Source organism: Metopolophium dirhodum, chromosome 9 (assembly GCF_019925205.1).
Source record: "Metopolophium dirhodum isolate CAU chromosome 9, ASM1992520v1, whole genome shotgun sequence".
In the NCBI taxonomy this organism is placed as follows: domain Eukaryota; kingdom Metazoa; phylum Arthropoda; class Insecta; order Hemiptera; family Aphididae; genus Metopolophium; species Metopolophium dirhodum.
This window is the reverse complement of record NC_083568.1, coordinates 16,624,580-16,651,922: the sequence shown is the minus strand read 5'-3', so window position 1 is coordinate 16,651,922 and position 27,343 is coordinate 16,624,580. Positions and strand designations below refer to the sequence as shown.

The window sequence follows — 27,343 nt, the reverse complement described above, 5'->3', positions numbered from 1 at the left end:
TAATATTAGTAATAATATAATTTTCTGCGTCAAACGATAAATATAATATAGAGAAATATATTTGATAAACAATTTGCAAGCTCATCCATTTTGTATAGTATGGTTGAATACGGATTTCATATGATTAAAAGTGAATTAAAAGTAAAATAAACGAATGTTATACGAACGACGACGGACGAATACTAAGACTATACCTACTGTCGACGTTTGAAGATATTAAGTTATAATAACATAAACCATAATAATAATAATATTCCACTACCGGCGCTGGTGAATTTCTAATTTTGGATAGTACTCACACACAACTACCCACTGCTACAGAAAATCATTTGCATTGTGTGTTATTATTTTGTGTCTAAAAAAAACAAACTAATAACGGCTGTGCGGAGTTGTACGTAGAACTTAAACGCTGCGGTACAATAGCGATTTGGACACAAATGAAAAAATACCTACGCGATTTTTTTTGATTTTTTTTAATAATAATACGATTCGTGACTTTGTAATAAAAATACACAGTTTTCGCAAGCGAAAATCGTTATTTTATGTCTGAGTTGGTTTTTAAAGCCACCAAAAAAGGAAAAGTAGTTACTGCAAGGAATATTGTTATATCTTCCGCAGTCTCATAGTTCGTGTACCTGCCTATATCTCATAAGTCATAATATAATAGTTTCCGACTAAAATATTATTGTGATCATTGAAAATAAATAGTTTGTGTTTTCAATACATTTACAATCTCTTACACCATTCTAAATTGGAAGTTCATCGTCCATCTTCAATGTGAAATAATATTATAATATATTTGTATAATTGTATAAATTATTAATTTATTATATTTTCTCATTGTAAACATTTTAGTTTAATTTAAAACCTCTGTTTTTAAACATTTATGATTTTTTTTGGTATTTGACCAGTCATTTTTCCTTTGATCAATTGACATTAAAAACAAGGATTGTGCATTTTATGCAATTCCATGTGTTTGTTGTTGTTATTTTTTTTCTATTCAGTTAAAGAAGAAATTATAAATTCTGTTAAAAATTGTATTACAATAAAACTAGAACTATTAATACTACTGACTACTCTTTATTATACAAGATTTGTTTTGCATATATCTAGCACCGAATCCACAACCCACATAATTCGATTTCGTTACGACAATATCCCTCTTATTTTACATAGATAAGTACCTACCTAGGTACCTAAACGTGTGACCATACTCGGAATAAATATTGAGTTAATCTACATAAAAATCGGTGTCAAAAAAAAAGACGTGCACTGACCTGCTGAGCTGCGCCGAGACGAGATTGCTGTACGGTGCGAATTTGGCTGGGTTCTTGTACATCTGGCACACCAACCGTTCCCGGCAAGGTTCCGTCGTGTACCCGAGCTGCTTGTACACTGTGTCGATCCTGGACAACAGTGGACTGTAAAACGGATCGTAGTTGGCCAACAGGTGTGAACTGGCAGGTATCGTGTGGAACACCTTAAAGTCCTCGGTCTTGTCCTTGGTGTAATAGTTGCCCGACTGCAGCTTGGTGGCGGATACGCTATTCTGGCCGTATTTCAGCGGATACCTGCAGGCAAACGATCACAAATAATTAATACATTGAATTATATTATATTTAAATAATCGCGACGTGTGTAGTTGCATCATACATAAAATATATGATGTACCTATAAGTATACTGCAGTTATAATATCGATTGTGATTTAAGGGAGATTGGATGGGTAGGATGTGTCCATTTAAGCGGTAACATACGGATGTGCCACGCTGTCGTACGAAACACTATAGAGGTAAGACATCATAAGCGTTGATTGGGGTGGTTAGGTGCTTAGCCCCGCCCTAAAAAATATTGAACATTTTTCAAAGCCTTACTTCTTATTTTGTAAAGAAAGATTTTAGCCCCCCCCCCCACCCTAAAATTCAATGAAATCTCCGCCTATGTATTGTTTGGAGTGCAGTCCACTGATGGTTGCTTTTCGAGAAAAGGTTGAGGTGCAATAGGTATAACAACGAGTTGTGTGTGTATTGCTTGAAATTCTTGCCCCCCCCCCCTCCTGATCACTTTCAATTGTACCATGCCATTAAATTGCATCAATCAAACTCTAAATATTTATCTGATTTTTTTTTATTATTGGATTATCAATACTATAATAACATTATCTATAATACGTGGATGTATTATTACGACTATCTACCATCACGTACGGACAACAAAAATAAATAAATAAAACGTCAGCTAAGTGTCAACTTGACGTCTATTTTTTTACCGTCAGTAACATTATACCTATTATAGTACCTATAGGTCCTATAGTTGGTACATTATGTCCCGACCTAGAAATTTTAATTAAAAAGTAGAAACGAGTGCGTTATATCGATAAAAAAATAATCGATTTAGAATGGGATTTTATCGTAATAAAGCACCTGCCTAATAATATTATAATTGTACATATTATAAGCATGATTATTATTTTTTTTTTTTAGTCTTAATGATCCTAGTTGACGAGGACATTAATTATATTATATGGACAACGTGTCACGTATATATACGGATGCAATCAATCGATTGGTGAATCAAAAATATTTAAATACCACCGTAGGTAGATATTAATATAATGTATATTATGCGTATGGCCTAAAAAAAAAAAATACTGTTATACGCTGCACCATTTAAACTCGATGACATTTCATAAAAACTCAACGACCGGTCATTGGACTACAGCAGTATGGAAGTCTTCCGAAGTCGTTTATGTCTCTATTGATTAGTATTGAACCCACCACAGATGCGGTTTCAAGCACGATATTACGACCGTCCGAGATGCGAGAGTGCAGCATACGGTTAATTAATAACAATATATTATAATATTATCCTGTTCCGTTACGATCTGACCGAATGCGCGATTCGCATAAAATTCTTCTGAATCGATCGACGTTTAATGGATGGTGTTTAGAAAATAATAACGACTAACGAGCTCTGCAGTGGAAAATACGACCGTATTGGTATACCAACACAGTGTAAGTTGTACCTATATGCACCATCTTAGCTATATATCTACGAAAATCATAATATTATGAATGGTATATTGTGTGTGTACACGTTTCATTGTTTTCGGATTTGGGGCGTGCGGTGAACGCGGTTAATACCTATGTAAAATATGAAAAAAATAGTCATCTGCGATAAAAAATCAAACGCGTATATAGAAAACCACGCGGCGGCTTAGTCACTAAAGCTTACTTTAATGCCACGTAGGTAGGTATATTATTATAAAATACTTATATTGTACTTATATATACGATTTATCTGCAGCAATGTAATCCGTTTATAAACGTCCGTATAATCTTCCGACCAATAGATTTTTCAAATTACTCTGCGCCGGATTTTTCGTTAGAAATCGGAAAAACAATGTTGTGTGTGTGTGTGTGTAAAAATGGTTTTTTCTCTCGAAATTTCCGTCTCGCTGAATGTTGTACGTGCCGTTGCAGCAGTGTATAAGAAGAACACTGCAATAACGGAGAAACGGCGAGATTCCTTGGCCTGTCCCGATCGATGATCGCATTATATTTATACTATTTTATTACGTTGCGTCCAGTTTTCGATGTCTCTTTCTCGTACGATCGAATAATAATAATAATTATTATTATAATTATAATAAGATAAATTAACGATGTTTTGAAATACGGCGTCTCGGTTCAAGTTCGTGACGCGTGCTTCAATGGTTGTACACCGTATATTCATATAATAGTGATATATTGTGTGTGTCTATACAACCGCGCGGCGCTTCAATTATTTCATCGGCCTATCAATAACAACAATACGAACGGAACAATACGCTACGAAAATAATATATCATATAGAGAAACATTATTATTAATATAACAATAATTTAGTGTAGGTACCTATGTATGTTATCACGGAGTAGTTTATTAATTCGATGGCGCAGACGTCCATCAATTGTCAAAATCCGTGCGCACGGAAATATTGTTTCGACCGAAATTTAAGAAAACGAACGATATACATTGATCATGATCTTCATCCGGTTTGAAAAATGCATACTTATTTTGAAAATGCAGAGGTGGTGGGTGATAGGTGTAAATAGTACACGAAGCAGCTTTCTGTTGCGGCTTCGTCAACTCGACACTTACTGACGGCACTACGGCACTACGGCTCTAATCATTAAAAACGTTCACAAGACACGTACTTAGTTTACCGTCAATAAAAATAATTAACAGAAAGAAACTTGACTATTTATTTTCATTATTACAATAATATGGTATATAGGTCTTTTACAGCTGCAATTTATGGGAGGATTCGGAATCGAATGAAGACTCTTGAAACACTTTGTACATCAATTCGTGATTCTAAGACATTAATTTATACACAAATCGTGATAATGGATAATATTATTATGACGCGTTCATTATTAAGGAGAATACATCTATTCGATAAAACAAGTCCGATTGCGCAGTTGACTGCCCACAATTGTTTTTCAATATCAAATTATAATATATTGTTGTTGTTGTTGTTGATATTGTTTATTAATTACTATGGAATAAATTCCGATTACATTTTAGATGATAATATACAAGACAGTTAGATGGATATTTAAAAAAAAAATATTAGAAGGGGAGAATGACATATATTATATTGTCCCCTACTTGTCCCATTCATGTGTACGTATGTGTACTGTGCGTGTGTATTTTAGACATAAGTGTAAGTAATCTCACTTTTACGAATGCGCCGCCACACATTGGAAAAATGGCATGTCAGTGACACGTCCGCGGAAAGTGTATGTATAATAATTATTATTTATATATAATTATATTATGGTTTGCGATTTCTTTACACATCAGTCATCACGCATGCCATTTATAATATGATGTATTGGGATTTATATTATAGTTATAGGTACGTCCCGATTTATTATGATATACACCGCCGCGCCGTGTACCTGTTTTCATTTTTTTTTACTCTTTTAAAAAAATATTCCGATGTCAATTATATTGTAATATTATATACCTATGACGCTCGTAGTATTGGTTAGATTTTAAATATAATTTTATACCTAGCTAACTAAAATACATGTCGATATATAATTTTTAGTTTTAATTTGTTAGATAATTTATTATGGAAAAAAAAATCAAATCGATTATTATCAAAGTTAAAAAAACGTGTAACTTTAACGGTGGTTTTGTTCTATAAGGGTGCGCTCCATTTCAACAGTAAATTTTTCACCGTCAACTAATTCTAGGTATACCCGTCTCCTGTCCAAACTTGGAGACTCAATTCTGTGCTGCGAGGAATTTAATTTTATTGAAAAGAAGTATAATTCCACATTTAGAATATTTCCAACAATTAGCTTAATAAAATATTATATTATTATACCTAGTAGATATTAACACATGTTTTTAAAAAAAACGCAGTAGTAAATAATTAAATAATTTTGTTTTTCATTTTAATATTACCGAGTTAAATAGTTGAATTCAGTTAATTAGTTATATGAGTCCTATATGAAATCGGCGTGAAACATGCAATGACATCCTGCCTAAATAGTTACATATTTTTTATTCGACGTGATTGTAGGACGTGTGCGCGGGTGAATCGACTCTTGCGCGTTTGCATTGGAATATTTATCGTGTATATATATATATATATATAAATATGCTTACATGAATAATAATTATAAATCATATGTCTGACACACATTCCATCGCATACAACATCATACCTATTCGATGAGTTTCTCTTTCGGAAACGCGTCCACCGTGTAGGTCGGCGTTGCAGCGTGTTGGCCGAGGATCGAACATCGAAACGCCGAAGCGACCTTGACGGTTCGACTACCATGGTACGATGTCTTCGTCACGGAAATACGCCGAAAAGGATTCAGAGTTTAAAAAAATCGTAAAAATCAATACCTGAGGTATCCATAAAGTCAAATCTAGATGAACGACTACGGAGCATACTTGTGCTCTTGCTTTCTTGTGAGCAATTATCGAACGTTATGTAGATTTTGTTCCGAATATTTTTATATGAACGATCAATGCCGTACGATAGCGTTGAGTATTAGCTTCGTATAATTGCCATAATAGGTCTGTACATTTTTTTTTTCCAATATGATTTAGATTTACGGATAAAATGTTACTTTAAATAGTCGGAAACACATTGATATTTTTATTTTTGATAACATACAGGTCTTTATATTATTATGATAATTTTATTTTTAACATCAAACACGTAAACGTGGTATAAAAATATGGTAAGCCCGAAGCCGTATAAAAACGTTTTTTTAATTCTAGTTTTTGGAAACCAAAAATATCTCAACCTGTAACGGGATCTTAAGTAGTTAAGTCTTTGTATATTGTACGAACGAATCTTGTTCGCTGTATTATTATGTACACATTATACCTATTATAAACAAGTTGCTTTTTAGTTCGAAGGGTCTTTCAATGGACTCATGTCCAAATTATAGTGGTAATATATGCGATAAATTATAATACCTAATTTAAATAATCGATTGAACCGAACACAAAATATTTACGGTCTTGGACCAAAATATTCTTATTTTTATTTATACGTAATATAGATACATTTATAATATATCTCGCCAATTTGTTCAAGAATCAGCCGATATACGTAGGTATTGCTGCTGACCAACGTAAAGTACATTATTTTTTAAAACAATCGATTCAAACGTTACAAAAGTCAGCGATTTTTCTGCGATGATATGTTGTCGACGTTTTGAAATTCTTTTCCACTACAGATGGGTAAAGAAGTTTACCGAGAAAACAATTAAGCTCACATTCTTTAACGAGCTCGACACAATACCACGGTAACGGTAGTGTATAATAATATAATATGATATATGCTTTTTATAATGACGTTTTGTTGTCGGAAATCTTCAACTTTTGATTTCGCTCCCGTCGGGCAAAAGACGGACGGGACGTTTACGCCAACTAGGTTGTCTCTTACAATAATAATAATTGAGGTTAAAATGACTTCTGCCGACTCTTATTGTGCGTTTTTTCTTTTCGTTATTATTATTATTATCATTACTATTTTGTTGGTGTTGTTATTATTATTATTATTATTACGACAAGGAGGAATTCATACACCGGTCACTTTGGTCACGTACAAAACCAAAAACTGGTTCCACACACGCACCGACATACGTCAGCTCATCCGTGAGCTCTCTCTCCTTTGTGTCCTTTTTGGAGAGCGTTGACGACGACTGCCGCCACGGCGGTGATGACGTTCAGCCGGCCGAAATATATTTAATTAATAACAATAATAATAATAATAATGACGATTTTCCAGTTCGCGCTCACTCGCGTTATCAATAATGCGCAACCGAAGTAAAAAAAATCACGCAAACGGTTGTCAGGACCAGACGAGGTCCTGGAAGCACGTCCACGTGCCTTTCGTTATTGTTTTGTTTTGTGTCCCACCGTCAATAGTTTCTACCGTTTTCCATCTTCATACTCACAATAATAACAATAATAAAGATGAAATTACGTTATTGATTTTTTTAAATGATTTATGTTTTCGAACCGTTTGTTTTCGCTTCACCGCGGAGAAGTCGAATTGTCGCCAACTATCCAAATAAATTGGTCGTACACGTGCGTCAAAAATCAATTCGCACCGCAAATATTATTATAATATTATAATATACTGGGCAGTTTACCAAGCATGTTTCACTTCTATCCTATAATAATTAATTATTGATTAACAGTTCAAATTGTAACTATCTACCACCATCGAAGTTTGCTTAAAGGTGGTATATAGTATTATATGAATCATTTATATGTCGTCGTTGTACCATCTTATGAAAAAAATATAAGGGTATAATATATTTAAAGTTAATAGCATATACATAACCATAATATAATATTTTCAAGTATTCAGATTTTCTTCCACAATGGTACCAACTTAAGAAATTATATGTGTCGATAGGGGTACAGGTGTTTGATAAATCACAATGAGTATTGTTTTACAACTACCCAAACTTCAGGTATACCCACGCTTTTTATAGCAGACAAAAAATCATACCGAATGCCGATATGATGCACCTACACATATATACGTCGTGATGTAGGTACATAAACATAATATTTTAGAAACTTTAATCGAACTACTCATCAAATATTTACTTTTACTCGTTCGCATTAATTTTTTCGTTGGATAGTAATATGACGAATTATCTTAGAAGTAGGTATTTTTTTTTTTTTTAGAAACCTCGTTTTGTATAATTTCGCATATTTTTACATCGCACGTGTCGTATACGTCATACACTCTCGTACACGTTGATCCGCTTGGATTATTCAAATGTTCGACCACACGACTGTGTTTATGTTCAATAACGACACAATACGATCGATGGTCCAACGACACAATACAACGTTTAGCAAAACACACGACTTGACATATTATTATTCTTCGGCAAACGGTCGTGCGGTTTTTTTTAACGAACCGTTTAACGGCGTCGGTGTGTGTATACAATGCACTGTGGTACAACGCGATGAGCGTAATCGTGTCTCGCCTATTACCACCAAATAACACCATAATACCATAATATATATTATAATACTATTACATTGTTATATACGTATTATGATCGTAGTGGATTTCGGCTTAAACGCCGTCCGTTTAGTAGCTAAACACGCCGAAATTTAAGTATGTACCTACCCGAAGCAAACGACGAAACTGTCTTGCGACTGAAGTAGTCGTCTGTGCGTAACGAAACGTGTAATGACACAAATTCGTCTACAAGTTATATTATTATATTTATTTTTTATATATTTTATTAATATAGTAAAAGTTCCAGCTAAATACGAAACGGCGCGGTATCATCCAGTTTTCCAACAATACAAAAATATTATCATGTCTGAAGTACCACGTCTTGTTGCAAATTGCAATTTAATAAACTATTGCAATATATAAAATATATACATAATAATATGTTAGATATGCATCCGCGACTTGCAGCAGAGGTGTGTAGCGCACGGTGTTTTTGAGAGAAAATAAAATATAATATGTTTTCATCTTCGGTACAATATTAGGTCACCAAAACAACATACTAAAACCGGATTTTTAATACCTAATAATATAATATAAGCGCAGTGAGGATCACTACGCGGGTACACTATAATCAAGTATAATATTATTATTATACCTATATTTTATCCGTACACCGAATTACATACATTTTCTTCTCGTGTGAATTATTCGAACATTTCAAATTTAATTATAAATTGATCAATTGAGGGATTTATGATTCCGAGCACGATATAAGTTATTAGACATGGTTTATTATCCATAAAGATCTAACGGAACTTTAAGTAATACTTAAAGTAATACATTTTACGTTTTACAGTTAAATTTGAAAAATAATAATACTAATGGCCTTCAAATCGCTTAACAAAAACTCTTATTACAATATAAACAATCGATATTATATATGTATAACAATAGTAACAATATATAAGCACACAATTCATTGTAATAGAGAGTTTGACTAATATTGGTCTTCCCCCGAGGTTAAACCGAAAGCTTAGAAAGAACTGATGACGCGCCTTGATTATTCGTAGATGACTGCTGCAACTTTTTTCCTATTTCTCCTGCCGCGGGCTATTTTTACGGTCATCGGGTTAGCTTAAATAGATTTTAACAAATCTTATTGTAACGAACGGAAATCGTAATAATATTTCAGAACTGGGCCGCGTGGTACCTAAACGAAAAAATACTCAACGAATACGCCGTGTGAACCGGATTCGCAAACAATCGTGTCGTGCGTAATTTCAATGTCAAAAAAATCATGATCTCATACGTATATTTAAGTCGAAATCAAATGTTTTCATGCTCATAATCATTTAAACTTCAACGGTTGTCTTTTTATGAATTTTTTTTTTTATATAATAAAATTATTATAATATCAAACAATTGCAACAAACCCTCACGAGACAAATATAATTCCATCAAAAATATACTATGTACACATATTTATAATAAATTATACTATCATTTGTCAAACTGTATAAATATATTATGATGATCATATTACTTCAATGTATTCGTCTCTGTAATACGCTCACTGATATAGCTTTAGTTCTAAACACAGTCCGATTGCGCACGCTAAGTTCGTACATTCATAGAGAACCTACAATGTACACCTATATAATGTTATATAGATATTTGTGCGAAAGGCTGCTTTTGGACCTGCTAGTCCTGAGTCCAAAAGATATTTTGACGATTTACGAACCATTCTACAAAATCCGTATTTTCAGTCAAAGTGTTATTTACACTAAAATCGTCTCGATATCATTCCTATATTATAATACGTTCGACAAACATACGATGTTTTTTACTACGATTTAAATAACTGTAAATATTTATAGCTGCAGGGCACATAGCAGTATGCATAACAAGTGTCACCAGTTTTGCGACTAGATTGACAATGCGACGTATTTTGAGATGGCATACAGTTATTACTAGTTACCTGTTGCTGCTTCCGTAGCTCGCGGTGATCGCATTCACATTGTTATCCGGCGGATACGTCCAAATACTCTGGTAACCCGTTTCCGAACCCGATGTGTCAGCGGCGCCAGCCGTGTCATAACCCAGGCCGATGTTTGGTTGTTGTTGGTCTTTAAATTCAAAGTCACTCAAACCATCTGAACCAGCGCTGGGCCCAAAGTGCGATGAACTCGACGCGAAGTTCGACACGCCTGCAACAAGTTATCGAATCATAATAACAAGTAAAGGTACTTATTTATAAAGCTTTCAGAGTGTCAGGATTTATTAATCGAAATACAAGTTATTTTATAGACATTATTGTCTTGAATACTCGCAGGTCTCCGAATTATTCTACTGGTATCAATCATATTATGTAAATGTACAATAAACAATTTTAAAATAAATTTTTTTTTAAGTCAAATATCCTATGATCCTAGGGATATTATACAATTTTCAAGTTTTCTTTCTAGAAATTAAATTATATGAGGTAAGAACTAAAGTTGCTTTTCGTTTTAATTATATATTATTTGACACATTAAATGGCAATATCGAATTCCTCGAAAATTACTGTCAATAGGTAGATTTAGTATAAAAGGAAAGTAAATTAGTATAACCTTCAGTTTTTTATCAATAATTTATTACATTATTATAGATCTGCATTTGTTTTTCACCACAGCTGAGTTTGTTCTTTCATTAGCAATGTTACATTTTCTATATTTATTGACTATTTAATATTTTTGGCTGTTATAAAGCCATTAATGCAACGAAATATAAAATGAAGTTTTATTTTTATTTACATCAAATTGCTAAAATGTAAAATATTGTCTGTACACAAATTGTCTCATAGACACATCAGAAAAATTAAAAAAAAATCTTGAATAGTATCAATTATATAGTTTTAAGTCATTATTATTTATTAAAACAAAAAAGTTTGTTGTATTAAAATTGGAAAATAAACAGAACCTATAAATTCCTGATAAATGTATGTTAATTTATTATAATTTATTTATATTTACTGAATTTAATCATTTAATAGCCGTTCCAGCAGTATTAACTTATTATAAGCTATAAATTATAATAATACAATATATATATGACTTATATTATGCACGCCACGTAAAAAAATAAAAACAAAACGTTCTAACTTGAGAAACTATTCGGTACATATAAGACAATTTCTCTTAATCAGTTTCCTTAAAACGAAGTTGTCCGAGTGAAGAAAGCAATTTAGAAGAACATCTAATAAGCGGTTCCAAAGTAAGTAAATGGACACATCGTATAAAGAAAACAGTGAAAAACAAATACTCGTCTGCGACACATATTTATTCTTTGCTATTGCTATAGACATTTTTATTTCAATTAAAGTGCACTGCATAGATTAATTTATTTTATAAATATACAGACGACATTATAATATATAGTATATAAGTTCAACAAAAAAACCATTTAATTGCGACAGCAAATATTAAATTTAAAAATATTTGAAATAAAATAAATTTTGTTCAACGAGTCTACAAGTCACGACACAAAATAATCGAGTTAATTACCTATATTTGTTTTTTAAATAAAAATATTATATTAATTATTATTATAACGATTTGCGTACCTTTTGAAACCACTTTTCCGACGCTACCCAACAGTGTCGGTAACAGAGCGGCAAGTGCGACGGATTTGAAGATCTGTACTCCGATGATGATTGGCAGCAATAATTTCTTCAAGCCAAACGCCAAAAAACCCAATCCAAAACCGGTCAAAAACGAATTCTTGCCAAAGTTAAATCTAGCTGTAACGTAAAAATATAATATTAGTACATACGTTGTGTCCGCCTTTTTTTTATATTCGCGAGCATATATCTACATATACCATTATTAGCAGTATAGGTACCTACAGTATGTAAATTTCTCAATTGACCACATCTGCTATAGGTTATGTTGATGAATGTACAGTTTTTATGACGTAGGTATACATAATTTTACTGTTAAAACTATGAAGTAAATAAATCTTTAATAAAATTTAAAATCTAATAGTTTGGAATTGGATTGTATTCATAACGGTAACATCGTATGATACCTAGCTATTACCTATATTATATAAGCTACATCTTATAACTTAAATTATTTTAATTTAATTATGTATTCATAGTTGTACATAATATTACCCTACATTTATAATGTTAAACGGTTCTTTTCACGTTACTCCAATCACATCTCATAAAACGTACAAATTCTGTATTTTCATAGTTTATACAAACGTCATGCTAATTGTAATCATTTTTACCAATCGTGGCCAAGACATATCATATAGTCATTATATCACTTATTAGCACGATTTAATATAATATAAAGGTTGCACTTCGACATATACTAAAATTATACAATTTTGACTATGAAATTGACTCACAAAATCAGCTGTGAAAAAAGACGCCAGCGTCCTCTAATTACACTACGGTAGAGTACACTGTAATCACGATTTAATATAATATATAGGTATATCTTAAATCGTGTCTGTATTTAACTTTTTTCTCACGTGGAAGCGCTTGCTGTAATTTCCAGCACCGTAAAGAGCTCAGTTTGGTAGTCTCCTTATATCATATCCCGATGTTCAATCCGTTAAATATTATCTTAAATCGTGCTTATAATGCAATTATGTAAAAGCTAATCATGTTTTAAGATATAATACCATCGTGTGGTACTACGATACGTCTGTCTATTATGTATCATGTACAGACGAGTTATCGTTATCCTTGATTTTCAATGTTTTATTAAATTGAAAAAGGCAGAATAAGCATAGTAAACTTAATATTTAAGTATATACCTATATTATGTACCTTCTACACACACACACACAATAGTCTTCGTACCTATAGGAATTCATACCTATAGAAAGTACTAGTCGCTCGATATAAAAAAAAAAATCACTAAAAGTTAAATGGCCCATCCAAGTTAAATGGATAGGACTAGGAACATAATATATACTGACATGTTATATACGTCGTGAAACGTACATGATATGAGATTAATAAATATTAACATAATATATTATGAGCCGTTATACAAATGTCTCGTTATTAAACTTAATATTATCATATGCATATGAATTAATCCACCATTTATGATTTTAAAATCTGATTTCCAAAATCTACCCCAGTTGTACCCCTAGTGTATTAATTTCGAATCCGAGACACGTGATAAATAATAAATAATTATATTTTATTATATCATACTCACGCAGATGATGGAGGTTGATGAACGCCCTGCCAGATGTCTGGAACACCTCGGCAAAATCGACGTCCAGAACATGCGTGCCGACGAAACGGGCCAGCCTGTCGATCAGGTATTTCTCGGGATCGCGATCACGGTCGGCTTGAGAAACGGCCGTGGCATCGGCGGTATCCTCGGCGGACCGCTTGATCCGGACGCCGGGCACCAGCTGATACGAGTCAGCCGCGTCCAACACCCCGTCCACCGTGTCTATCAGCTGACCGTGGCCGTCGTCCGTCGTCGTCATTGTCATGGTCGTCCGGGCGGTCGCAGCCGCTGACTCTTCGGATCCGGTGACGGCCACAGCGCAGCATAGCGCAACGGCCACCGTCAGAACGGCCGCGCAAGTGTACCGATTCATCGTGGAGCGGAGTATGTTAGTCCGTTGCTGTGTCAGTGTCGTCGCTGTTCTTGCTGTCGGACGGACGATCGGCTGAAGTGGTTGGCGGGTCAGGCCGCAGATGTCGTCATGTCGTCGTCGACGGCGCCGTTTGCTCGATGTCGGTTTGAAGTCAGTGGGTGATGGACCACGCTAACGACTCTGTGGACCAAAACACGAGACTTAATTTTATGCCTCTTCCTTAACGACGTCCGTCGTTATAAATAACTTATAATAATATGATTTAAAAAAAAATTTAGGAGTGCGTGGGAATTTGTTTCGTATATTTCAAAGATATTGATTACTTTCGCCAGGATTTACCGATTTAAGGCGATGTCAGGTATTTTGTGCAGGATTATACTTAAGGACATTGGAAAACAATATCAGATACGTTACACGTGTAATTGAAGCGCACAAAATATTACAGTAGGACTAAAAAAAATTACTATTTTTTGGACAGTAAAATAATACCAAATAAAATAGTTTTAAAAATCGATACTGATCGCCTATCGTCTATATGAAGTGATAACGTTTTTTTTTATTTTGACGACATACAATTAATCGACGGTGGTTGAAAAAACCATCGAATATACTATACAGTACACATATTTTTTGTTTTGTAGCTCGACAAAACGTTACGATTGGAATACTAAACGTTTGAAATTTGCGACACTTAGCTACATAATAGATAATATATAGCAATGTAAATTATTACCATAATAATATATTGGAAAAAGTAGGTACACATTTTTGACGCCGCTAACTTATCGAATATCATTAATCATTAATCAAATTGTCGGCAGCTCATCCGTCGTGGGTTTTCGAGGCTTCGAAACGTTTTTGGGAATACGCCTACACAGAAAGCCCAGTCATGTGGATGAGGCGGTACCTATATAAACGTCGTGGTGTAGTTTAAGACTGTGTCGCTAATTATTAATCCGAGTGACGAGCATATCTCGACGCTATATCAATATAATAATAATCGTTTAGAGAGAAATTTTACCCACACGGGTATGGAGGCGCGCAAGTGGCGGTTTTCGAAAATAGCTAAACGATTGCTGCAATACTATATGCAAGGTACCTGCCCGTATTTATGTTATACCATTTATCGCGACGACCTCAAGTCCGAAATCGTATCGTTTTTCGCATTATAATAATAATATATACACGACTCGAACTTGAAATAACGATTGCGCGACAAAACTACACATGCCTTCATATTATTATACGACGTGTTTCGTATTCGACACGCGTCCGACGGTGCAAGTATTACTTTCTCGCCGTCCGGAGTAAGGTCTAGGTCAACGCCGAGACTAGGTCGCGGGACCTTTCACTGGTTTTAGTGCATTTGTAATAAACGTAAATCGACGGCGGCCGCGGCGATTATCATCGAGATTCCCGAAACAATAGCGGGGCAGACGAGCACAAATAGGATTTCCTCTTTGTTTTTATTTTTAATTGCTACCGGATATCGTCCGGTGTTAATGAACGCGGCCGCGGTGCAATAAACGACGACTTTCGGCACTGCACGTGTATAATATTTTGTCGGTAACCCGTCCCGAAACGTATATATATATATATTATATATGTATATGTATATTGTATATGTGTGTTTTATACTCGGCATTCCCGGTAAATATTTTCGAGTAAAGCGTTTTCGTTTACGAAGTGCGTGTCCGCGCATATATCGTTGGCTGCAGGTGTTTTCGATTTTGTTGGAAATAACGTCCTCCATTTTTAAGAAAACGATACAGACCTCCGTCCACGGTGATGACGATTATTATTTTATTATTGCTATTAGATTCTAGTCATAGCGGTTCTCAAAAATTAGTGTACATTAATACAAAAATTATATAACTTTAATGTAGAAATAATTTAGTATACCTTAATAAGTCTCCGATCTATTAAAGCGTTCAGGTATCGTAATCAGTGAATAAATTAGGATGCTTGTTGATAGTATTTATTTTTTCATATCAATCAAAACACCAAAACGAAGCGCACCATTATAATGTGCGGTTTTAAATAAATTTGTATTCTTATTTCTTACAGTGAGTGATATAATCGACAGGTGAATAGGTAAATTAATTTGTGGAAAACAAAAATCAAACACGCCAAAATAATCATGAAACCCGATCTTAAAAAATAGCAGTATCTTTAAAGTGTTTTTCAATAATACATCTACCAGCTATGTAAAAATACCTAATACTGCAATAATGTATCCAATGTCTATATTAGATTAACATAATATTTCCATTCAATTACCTGTTGGTATTGAAAACGTTTGTTTTGTTTTTTTTTCAGTCCACGTCTGGCACGTATTTATCGACGTCTAAAGGTAATTAATACAATATTTATTATAATTATTATTATACAGTTCAAACTAATCTAAAAATAAATTAGGCACCACATACAATATTGTTATTAGGTACATGATATAAAATATATTTATTTTGTTTTGTTTTTATCGGATAGAACATAATTACATCAATTATACGAATTTTCGATTATATCGATTATATATTTTTATAAACTTGTAGATATAAGCATATGTTCGTAAATTACGTGGTTTTTTCATCACAGAACTCATTATAAGTAATTTTTTTATAGCATATTAAGTTATAAAACATAATAATCTTATATCGAAACATATAGGTATACAGGTATACCTCCACTTGGACCTCATTATTTACACTGTTCTTCTCGTCATTATTTCATCTAAAATACTATCGATTAAGTTTAATATTGTTCAAAGTAGCCAAAATAAAAATTATGTAAAAAAAAATTGTACTTTTTAATATAGTTTAACGTTTGCTTAGTTACGTTTCCAACACAACAGCATAACAATTTATTACGACTCGGAATCTATATAACAGTGTTAGGTCATTTATTTTGGAGTTGTGGACGAGTTTAATGGAACTTGAAATTTAAAACATGTTTGAGTTCCATAGTAGGTGCCTATGTTATATAGTTTGACATATTTAACATACCCCAAACCTGATCAGACTATTTTACACTCAATCGTATTTCGAATTATGATATTATCGTAAATCATAACATAACATATTACTTTATATACTTATATGTTTATAATATTTTACAATCTTCGCCTAAATTACCACACATAAATAAAAATTACAAAATGGAATAACTGTTAAGTCAGTGCACTAACTTCAGATAAAACTAGAAATACGCGTTTTTGACAGCAGTGCACATGACTAATTCAACGGTTGATGACCTTTTTTCGAGTAATTTCTACCGTTATAAGAATATTATTCGCCTGTACAAACATTGACGTCAATACTTCTCTTACACCAGTTAAGTCATACAACTATATCCACAGACGAATATATATTATTATTTACCGAAATTCGCACGCGAAGGCCAGTTTTCCACGGTTGTGGTATACACCTATACCTTCCAATAACACGAGATTATTGTCAACATTTGTTTTAGTTTTACAGTTTAACAGGTGTACAGTTACGAATATTATAATATGCAAGATTTGTCAACCACTACGAAATTTAATTTATGTTAAGATATGCCACCTGTGAGCTGCTGCGAATTTTGTTGTGTCGTATTTTAGTCAAAATATTATTGTGTATTTGATTATTTTTATGGTCTAGGCCTTTTAGACTAACGGGGCGAATGTCGAATTCAGTAATTTACATTGCCACTTTTAATCTCCAGAGTTCAAATCACTCTGCTTCCAACGTGTCGAAGCATATTTTAAGACATGATTAATCTTAACCCCGTTCATCAATTTATATATTAACTTTACCCAGCTCATTAGAGTCTTAATCACAAATATTATTATGTAATATGCAATTATTGTCAACTACAAACAATGCTTATAAGTTTATGAGTGCAGATTGGAAGTTAGAGTTCTTAGACAAATACGAACCTACCGAAAAAACTGTCGAAAATATTTCCCGTTAGGTATCGAAACCTAAAATCTGATATATTTATGGTATATATTATTATTATAATAACTTCGGTTTTATGTTTTGATTTTCCGTGAATATTATGCATTATCATTTTTTTTTTACAAGATACTCGAGGTAACGCGTTCGACAAGTTTTGTAGTATCACTTTTTATTTTACATTTTCCGTTAGTCTTATTGGCTCTGAATCACATAAACATATTAAATTAAAAGTATCTATGTATAGGCGGTTACGTAATTGGACGACGACAAATTTTAATTACTTTTACGGTATTTACATATCACATAATAATATAATATACCATATTATGTTATTTTAAATTTAAGTGTGCAGTTATAAAATATATTAAACATTTTTATGATCGGCAGATGAACCGCGAGAATCCCGCTGTAATATAATATTATTATCTCCTGCAATATACGTTATTATAACATTGAACATAGCACCCATTATGTGCAATAATATAATATTCGCCCTGTCGCGACTTTAACCGTTAAGCCACCACCGCGGTAGTCGTGTAGTTAGATATACATATTACTTTATATTATAATATTGCCTATAACAGTATCATTGCGTATTCGTGTTTTTCTGGTTTCGGCCAACGAGTATATATCATACAACGCACAGTGATGACCAATGAACCATAACACAAGTATACCAAGGTACCCGACGTCTGCAGTTTGAACTGTTCGGACGATCATTAAAATTGTCATCGATCCGGTTCTCGCCAACCTCGGTCGGTTTACCTACAAGAAATTTGTCGAGGAAAGTCAACCGCACACAAGAAATTGACATATACGTAGACAGGTGTGTGTAACTGTAAGGTTAGGTAAGGTTTAACTTAAGCAACTTTTCCAAGTGCCCGTATTACAATCGTTAAACTAAGGTTAAACCGCCAAATTCGGCCGGTAAAATCAGTGGGTTAAGCGTAACCGATGTTTAAACTATGATTGTAAAACGGATCCTAAGTGGTGTACAATTAATGATCTAACTATTAAGATTAGTAAATGTAGTATAATCTCGTATTTCATAAATCCCGTTCAATTATTGATTTTTCTTTTAATTTTAATTCTGTCCCGCTCGCATCAGTTAAAACAATTAATGACCTAGGTGTAATTTTCTCCTCAAATGTATTATTCTCTGAACATATTGAATATGTTTATTGTTGTAATAAGGCTTTAAAAGCTTTTGGATTCTTAGTACATATTTTATGATAGATATTAATGCCTTAAATTCTCATTATTTTTCACTTGTACATTAAATTATAATAATTATAATAATTCCGATGTATCTTTTGTTTTGTATGCTCACCAATTACAATTTATTGAACGACTAAACAAAACTAACAATAAATACATAAAGATCTCTACGTTTCGATGTGGTAGTAGTGGTGGTACTGTGGTTTTTAAATCGTTTGTAAATAGACAAATTACTGCATTGGTTAATTGACTCTCCTGTTTTGATATCACGGCTACCTTTAATCGTCCCTTCTATTAATTTAAGACACCGATCTACTTTCCACTCAACTAATGTTGGGTTCACAAATTGCAAGTCCCCTTGTTCGATTATGTACGCTCATGTATGATCTGGCTCCACTCTGGCATGCTTTAGGCATTATATTGTATTATAATATAGGTAAATACTAAATATCAAGCTATATAATTCGGTATATTGCACGCGATCTGGAGACATGTGGATCGCAGATGGATAAATAATTATAAAATACGATATGGTGAGTTTATATATATGTACCAGTGTAACACACTAATACAAAATAGGGAGGTACTGCAATTTGTCTCTCGAGCGGGAGTAAATAATCGACTACATGACTGACGTATCAAGATGGTTTTCCGAGTGTAACTCTCGATTAGTGGCACGTACGCGTAGGTATATAATGTGATAAGACTGCGCTCATATTGTGTACTTAACGCTGCAGCGAGGTATCCATTTCGACCATGGTTATGCTGCACTAATGACTATACATATTATTATAATCACTAGACAGTATTATGTAAAAAGACTGCAACTCGTCAGTAAAATACTTATTATTATAGTACATTAGGATACGTACGTACTACGCGTAGGATAAGTATTCGATCACTACGATCAGTGAAAATTCAATTGATTATTATAGTAATAATATATGAAAATTAACGTGTAAAGTAACTACTAACTAAATAATTGTATAGGTACCTACTATGATATAATAGGTATATGCGACACTTTACTATCATCATTCCACACCACGTGTATTTACAATTATTAAAATTGTTGTATGCAGAATGTTTCATATAGTGTGTTGTGTAATATGTACTAATTTATATTACGGTTATTGAATTTTAAATATTATATAAAAAATACCTATGAAAAATAAAATAAAAATATGTCTACGCATGTGTAACTACGACCTTTCGGCAATCTTACACTCTAACACCCTATTAACTTAACATATATTTCACATTTTACTGACAATTTTTTTCATACCTATTCTTTGTGAAACATTTTTACAAACGTAACAAGATCGAAAATACAATAACTAAGTAGGCATTAGTAATAACTCATTACATGCCGCTCAAAATCAAAAAACGTGATTCGTGATTTTTTTAAAGATTTTGAACTATCACTTTAACGGTACAAGGTAAAAAAATACGATATTTTGACTTCGAACTTAAGAAAATAAATGTAGTGTCCGGGAACATTCTAAAAATATATAGATTATCACCATCCTTTCGATTATATTTTACGAACTAGTATATATTTACAGTTCTGTTATATTATTATTTATTATTATAATGAATGAATTACCTATAATTTTAAATATTGTTACAAATAATGGTTCCCTTTTTCTTCATTAACGCAGTTAGTCAAAATCTGATTTTTGAAATGTTTAAACAAACTTAAGTCTTAATGATTATATTTTCAAACTTTGGCCATTGTTTGTACTTATTACTTAAAGAGTGTCTTGTGTAAATACAAATTTATATTTTTTAAATTAGAAAAAAATTCTACTTTAAATTATTAAGTTTCTCAACTCAAAAGGGTCCTATCACTGGATAGCTTCCCTTCTCATGTATCCAAAACCACTATTATAATTGTAAACATATTTGCTTATTGTATTTTATTATGTACAGATTGTAAATGTTATTTTGTTAATAAAAAAAAAAAAATTATTAAGTAAATAATTTTTCTAGCATTTTGACGTATCAGAATCAAAATTCCTACGAATAGTTTTTGAATTATTTAAATTTGTGCAATAACTAATAAGGATAATGGGTTTGTAAGATATGGGAACTATTTTGATTTGAAAATATAAATATTAGAGATTAATAATTTTTAAAAATTGCCCGATCCTAATAAATACACTAGGTAAGTCTAATATTATAATATCTATTTTATATTTTTGTAAAATCATTTTTAAGGACTATCATCCTTAGTAAAAACATTTTAATAACTGAATATCTTCTCGTTCAAAATTAGAATTAGGTACATCAAAATTTTCAAAAAAATTATCCACTAAATAATTTACATTTACAAAGGGAAGGGCGTTCTTCATTTGAAAACAAGAGGTTGTATCGTTACTGCAGAACACTACTTAAGTAGTACAAAAAAACTTCAAAAGTTAAAAAAATGGTCTTTGAGTATGATTAAAATTCCAAAAATCAGAGTTTAAATAAATTCATTATTAAATAAGAAAAAATGGGTAGAGCATGCTTGGTGAATCATTTTGTATCTAATAAATTACTATTGTGGTACTATATTAAATACTAATATTATATATTTATATTATTAAATAGTTTATAAATTCTAAATTCTTAGATACACATCGATTTTAAATATGTAAGAAAATTCCGTCGAGTTTTACTGTTGGGTACTCCCCTCACGCCGTCAAAGCCAATTGTATTCCATCCCATATGCTCATTGTAAATTATTACAGATTGTATATATTCAAATAAATGTAAAAAAAAAAAAAATATTAAGAAAAAATTATTTATAAAAATTGTACCATCATCCCAGTTAAAGACTAAACCTTGCCTAAAAATTGATAACAATTCATGTACATATTTCAAACAACTTATGAACAAAGAATCTATGAATATTTTGAGTTTTTTAAATGTTTAATGTTTATGATAATCGAAATAAACATGATTAATAGTCTGTTATTACTTTAAGAGAAAACTGACTAATTTGTTAGGATTAAAATTAAAATTGCATTCGTGTGTAAACACCAGGCACACCTCTAATAATCAAACATAACCGAGACCCGAGTGACATGACGGTATGTGGCTGACTATAAGCTTTCAATACAGTTCGTCAGCTCATCCGATTTAAAATTTTTAATCACGATTATATTTTAGTTTTTAAATCTTAACGCGAAGACGAAACTATATTATAGTATACAGTAAGTTGTTTAAACGGTACTCTTAGCTATCTATAGCATGTTATACAAATAATAATTCTACACGAGGTCCATATATGCGGTGTACGCTTCGATTTTTGTTTACGTCATTAACTAAACTGTATTAATATATTATTGCTATAAGATCTCGCGTGAGAGAGCCCGACCGATCTAATAAAAATATACCAGATAACATATCGATCCACTCGTAAAACTCTGCAATACTATAAAAATAGACGGCGGTATATAATATTCAGATACTTGTGCATATTATGGTTATTGTGTTTTTATTACACACACCTATTACCTACCTGTACCTACCACGCGAAAGAGAATCTATAATAATAGTTCCATCGCGGACGTCGCGATTATATTAATATAGGAGAAAGTATGACAATTTTCGGATTGCAGGGCGCAGCTTCGAATTATATACAATATTAATGGTCGTGATCGAGAATAACTCTATATAGGTATGTATATAATTCGCAGTATTACAAACACACATAGTAGAATAGTAGATAATGAACGATGATCATCACACAGTGATCGGCGTTGAAATCTCCAACTTGAAGTCCCGGAACTGCGAATACCATCATAACTAAGCGTATAAACGACCGTGCGTAAAAAGGAAAAAAAACGAAAAAATATATATACAAACTCACGACTTTATAAAAAACGAAACCATAAGATACCAATCACCAAAATATTTTCTAATTGAAAACGAAATGTTTTAACAAAAAACCATAAAATACTAACACAGATGAAACGTTTTGGAATTGCAAGATTAGTTTCCAATATTATTTGTACGCGTTAAAAATTATCATTAAAACGTCAAGATAAATAACACAATATTTTTTTGAATCTATCTTTATTCGGGGAAATATTAAGAGCTTGATTCCAAAAATGTAGTGACCTAAATAAAGAAAAAATAACACTTGGTAGTATGGTACTTGCGCGTACTTGCGTCCCACATTAAAATTAATTAATCAATTCAATGAGTAACTATATAAACTAGGTAATGAGACTAATATAAAAATCACGCAAAATGTGTTAATATCAGAGCTATTAATACATTTCTATAATTTTTATATTTATTATATTTTACTAGAAATTATAAAATATTTAATAATCTTTTTTTTGATACTATACTAACTAAATTAAAATCTAAAAACCATACGGAAACTTAGCTTTCTTAAATAAATCGATAAATCGTTTAACGGAATTTCTGAAAATTATATCATACATTCATCCTACTATGATAATAATATATATTATTTGTTTTGAGGTTTCTTTATAAAATACATGTGAGGGTTAGTTGTTATTAAGGTTAATTTTAAATGTTAGTCTTAAATGCCTACTACATACACACACACTGATATTCTACTCTCTCGTTTCAAATTCTCGAATACTTCCCTGCCCAAAACGGATATAATATCCATATTATATCCGTGGGAGAAATCCGTCCATACGATATACAGGCTGTAAGTATACAATATTATCATAAACTGTGTCGCTAGCCCGTAATAAAACCCGTCTGGTGAGTAAAATGTACGTAAAACACGGTGAAATAAATGTTTGTCCAGGAACGAAAAATCGATAAGCGTACAGTCACCGGGAATGTATCGAATGTGCCAAGTGCCAACCAGTTTCTGCCCGACAGTAAAATATAATATACAGCGATGGTAAACTTCCTGTAGAACGGATAGTCAAAATATCTCCAAAGAAATGATTCGTAAAAAATGTCTCTAATATTATGAAAAATACAATATGTAAACAATAATTATAATTATTTTAAAAAGGGGTGTCTAGAAGATTTAACTGTAATGGATGTATTAAAATATTAATTACATGAGAGAAAATCAATTTAGGAGGGTGGGTACCTATATGGGTTTTCATAATATGAAAAACAAAATGTAATAATAGTGCTCGTATTATTTACACCTGCCTCGCAATTATTTTAATCTGTCAAATATTTCCAAATCGTATAATATTATAACGACAATAGCTCAAAGTATGCCGCGGAGAGTGTGTGATCCCAACCGACTTCAACGTTTAATTTTCCCGCAAATCTGAAGAGGATTTTAAAACGCGAGAGCCGAGACTTTATTTTCGTGAGAATTATTGCATGCGGTAAATATTTTTACCGGGAACCACTTACCGCAGCTGCAGGAGCGGAATCTTCTTCAGTTACAAGTCGGCGGCAACTCGTTTGTCATCCAAACTAACAAACACTATAATATATAGATAGTATGATTGCATAGGAAATATGCGCGGAACAACCTGTAGCTGGACTAGGTCCGCCGGAAGAGAGCCTCTCCCCACGGTTCAAACTGGTCGGCGTTTTCAGGTCATCGCCGGTTCGTTTGTTTGTTTGGTTTATCATTAATATTATCGTTCTCGGAGGCGTAAAAAATAAAATAACTAGAAATTTTTTCCCCGCGCGACGGCCGGTCGACATATTACTATACCTAACAACGACGGAGCAGGAGTGTTATGCTATAGAAGCGAGCATATTTTATTGTATAGAAGAGTCGTATTATGATTTCATTGTGGGTATATTAGTTTAAGTACATTTTACCGAAGTTTTATCTCTAGTTTAAGGGAGTAATAAAATAATTTCAAAAGGATTGTGTGCAAATTGTAATAATATTTTCATTTTACAATTTTACTATTTGACCCGCTGTAAAATGTAAATTGAATATGCATTATCTATATTATACAGATATATACGTTTAATTTTAAAACAATCGATTTAAGCTCTTTTACTTAAGTACAATATTATATCCGCATAAACGTTTTAAAGTTGTGAACATATTATATTACATTAAACATTACGCACCTATATCGTTCATAAAAAATAAACCGATGAAAGTTTTGTATAATATTTTAATAATACGCCTATTTGCATCTGTATAATATATACATGCAGTTCATCGGAATACACGTTATAATTATTATAATAATAGTACACATAATATTATATTGCTGGTGTATTTTATTTTTTAGTTACTATACAAGTAGAATAAATAGAATAATAATTAAAAACTCAAGTGTTACGTACACATTGCTTGACATATCAATAAGTTCGGCCTATATAATATCCATCCCCCATTGTGTTCGCAACATTATTATAATATTAATAGCAATATTAATCCATGTAGAACTTTACAAGCTACTATTTAGATTCTTAATACGAAAACAAGTTGTAAAACCGTAGTAGGTACTTACCTATAAATGATCGTTATTAGTACTAATTATTATTGTATAAATATACGTACTATATAGTATATACTAATGAGTATTATTATATTATACTATAGTAACTGCATTATTATGTCGCATTATTTAACTTATTTTAACCCGGCAAAACTAGTAAAATAATAATATCTTTAGCAAAATAAAAAGTATTCAGTGATTTTTTTTAAGTCACAAATATAATCGTGTCATAACTAGGGCTAAGAATTATAGGTATTGCTTATAAAAAAAGATTAGAACATACGTAAGTAAAATATATAATAGTTAAAAATAGTTTACAAATAAATTAATAAAATAACATTAAAATATGTATACCTCTTAAGTGTATTTTATAATAAACGCATGATATAAATAAATTATTTTTTTGAAGTGATGCCTATAACTTAGTGCAGTTTATCCACAGATGCAATTTGGAGGACTTGGGTGTGCCCCAATTTTGAAATTAGAACCCCCAAATTTGTTCATGTTCATTTACATTTTAATAATCATTATGCCGGTATCCATAACTATAAGACAATATGAAAATAGAGAGGCTTCGGCACCCTCAGTTTTTTCATTGAAATTGCACCCTTGAGTATAACATGGACATGTTTACATTCAAACTATAGAATATAGATAACATTATGCATAGAATAAAGTAACATTGCAAGTACTTACCAAATTCATAAGATAAAAATGTATTTGAAAAACCATTTATTTAGTTAGAATATACTGTGTAAAACAAATATTACAGTACATGCGTATCAAAGTAAATACGATAATTTATAAACGTAATTTATAAAATATTATGTAAACACATCACTAGTAAGACAAAACTAATAGTTTATTCTTCACGATCTATTAAAACGTATATTTTAATACTTGTAAAAATTGGTAAATTATCATGCTCCATAAAAAAATGTGAGTTTATATTTGAATCTAATCATTAATATAATTATTTTTAATCGTTATTATGAGATTATATAATTCAAACAACAAACAATACGAAACTGTAATAAATAGTTATAATAACGGTATTATAATCTATATAGTAAGTACACTATTCTGCAACGGACGAGATTTTTCTTTTAAATGACTCCACGTGTTTCTCGTTTTGAATACCTATCTTTAATATGTTTGTGCGTCCGTCATTACAAGTATAATAATATTATTATGGAATAGAGCTACAATGCTACAGTCACTGACCTGCGCAATTTCCAGACGGAATGATCGTCGTTGAGATAGAATCCTTCTATAACCTAATCATTATAAAAGTCACATTAAGAACTGAAACGATTTAGCGGATGGATTAAAAAAAATTTCTCCCGGCAAGAATTGTATACGTATTATAACAAACATCTCTGGCGGACGAGTGTGTAATATCTAACCTATACATAATATGATAAAAGAGAATTACAATATACTTATAAATATTATATAGGTCAAGGACGCACGAGCGGGGATGGTCGCGCACCGCGGTCCCACGAAAAATAAATAAAAAATAACCACCCGAATACGATTCTGGGTCATCGGGCGAGCACAGTATAAAAATATTATAATATTAATAATTATAATAATATTATATTATGATATTCTTATTATGGTCGGTGGAACTCGCCGCGGGCGT

The 27,343-nt window shown here is 32.0% G+C and overlaps 1 protein-coding gene across 5 annotated transcripts in view; it reads right to left on the bottom strand.

Moving 5' to 3' along the window:
- The window catches only part of LOC132952262 (uncharacterized), a 36,467-nt gene that overhangs the window by 5,476 nt on the left and 3,648 nt on the right, over positions 1–27,343 (bottom strand). For all 5 annotated transcript variants that reach the window (XM_061024499.1, XM_061024502.1, XM_061024497.1 and 2 more), the window contains exons 2-5: positions 13,733–14,306; positions 12,112–12,288; positions 10,489–10,717; positions 1,278–1,571 (exon numbers count right to left, since the gene is read on the bottom strand). In XM_061024499.1, coding sequence (XP_060880482.1) covers positions 1,278–1,571; positions 10,489–10,717; positions 12,112–12,288; positions 13,733–14,126 — 1,094 coding nt within the window. In that variant the 5' untranslated portion in view covers positions 14,127–14,306. The remainder of the gene's footprint in view (positions 1–1,277; positions 1,572–10,488; positions 10,718–12,111; positions 12,289–13,732; positions 14,307–27,343) is intronic.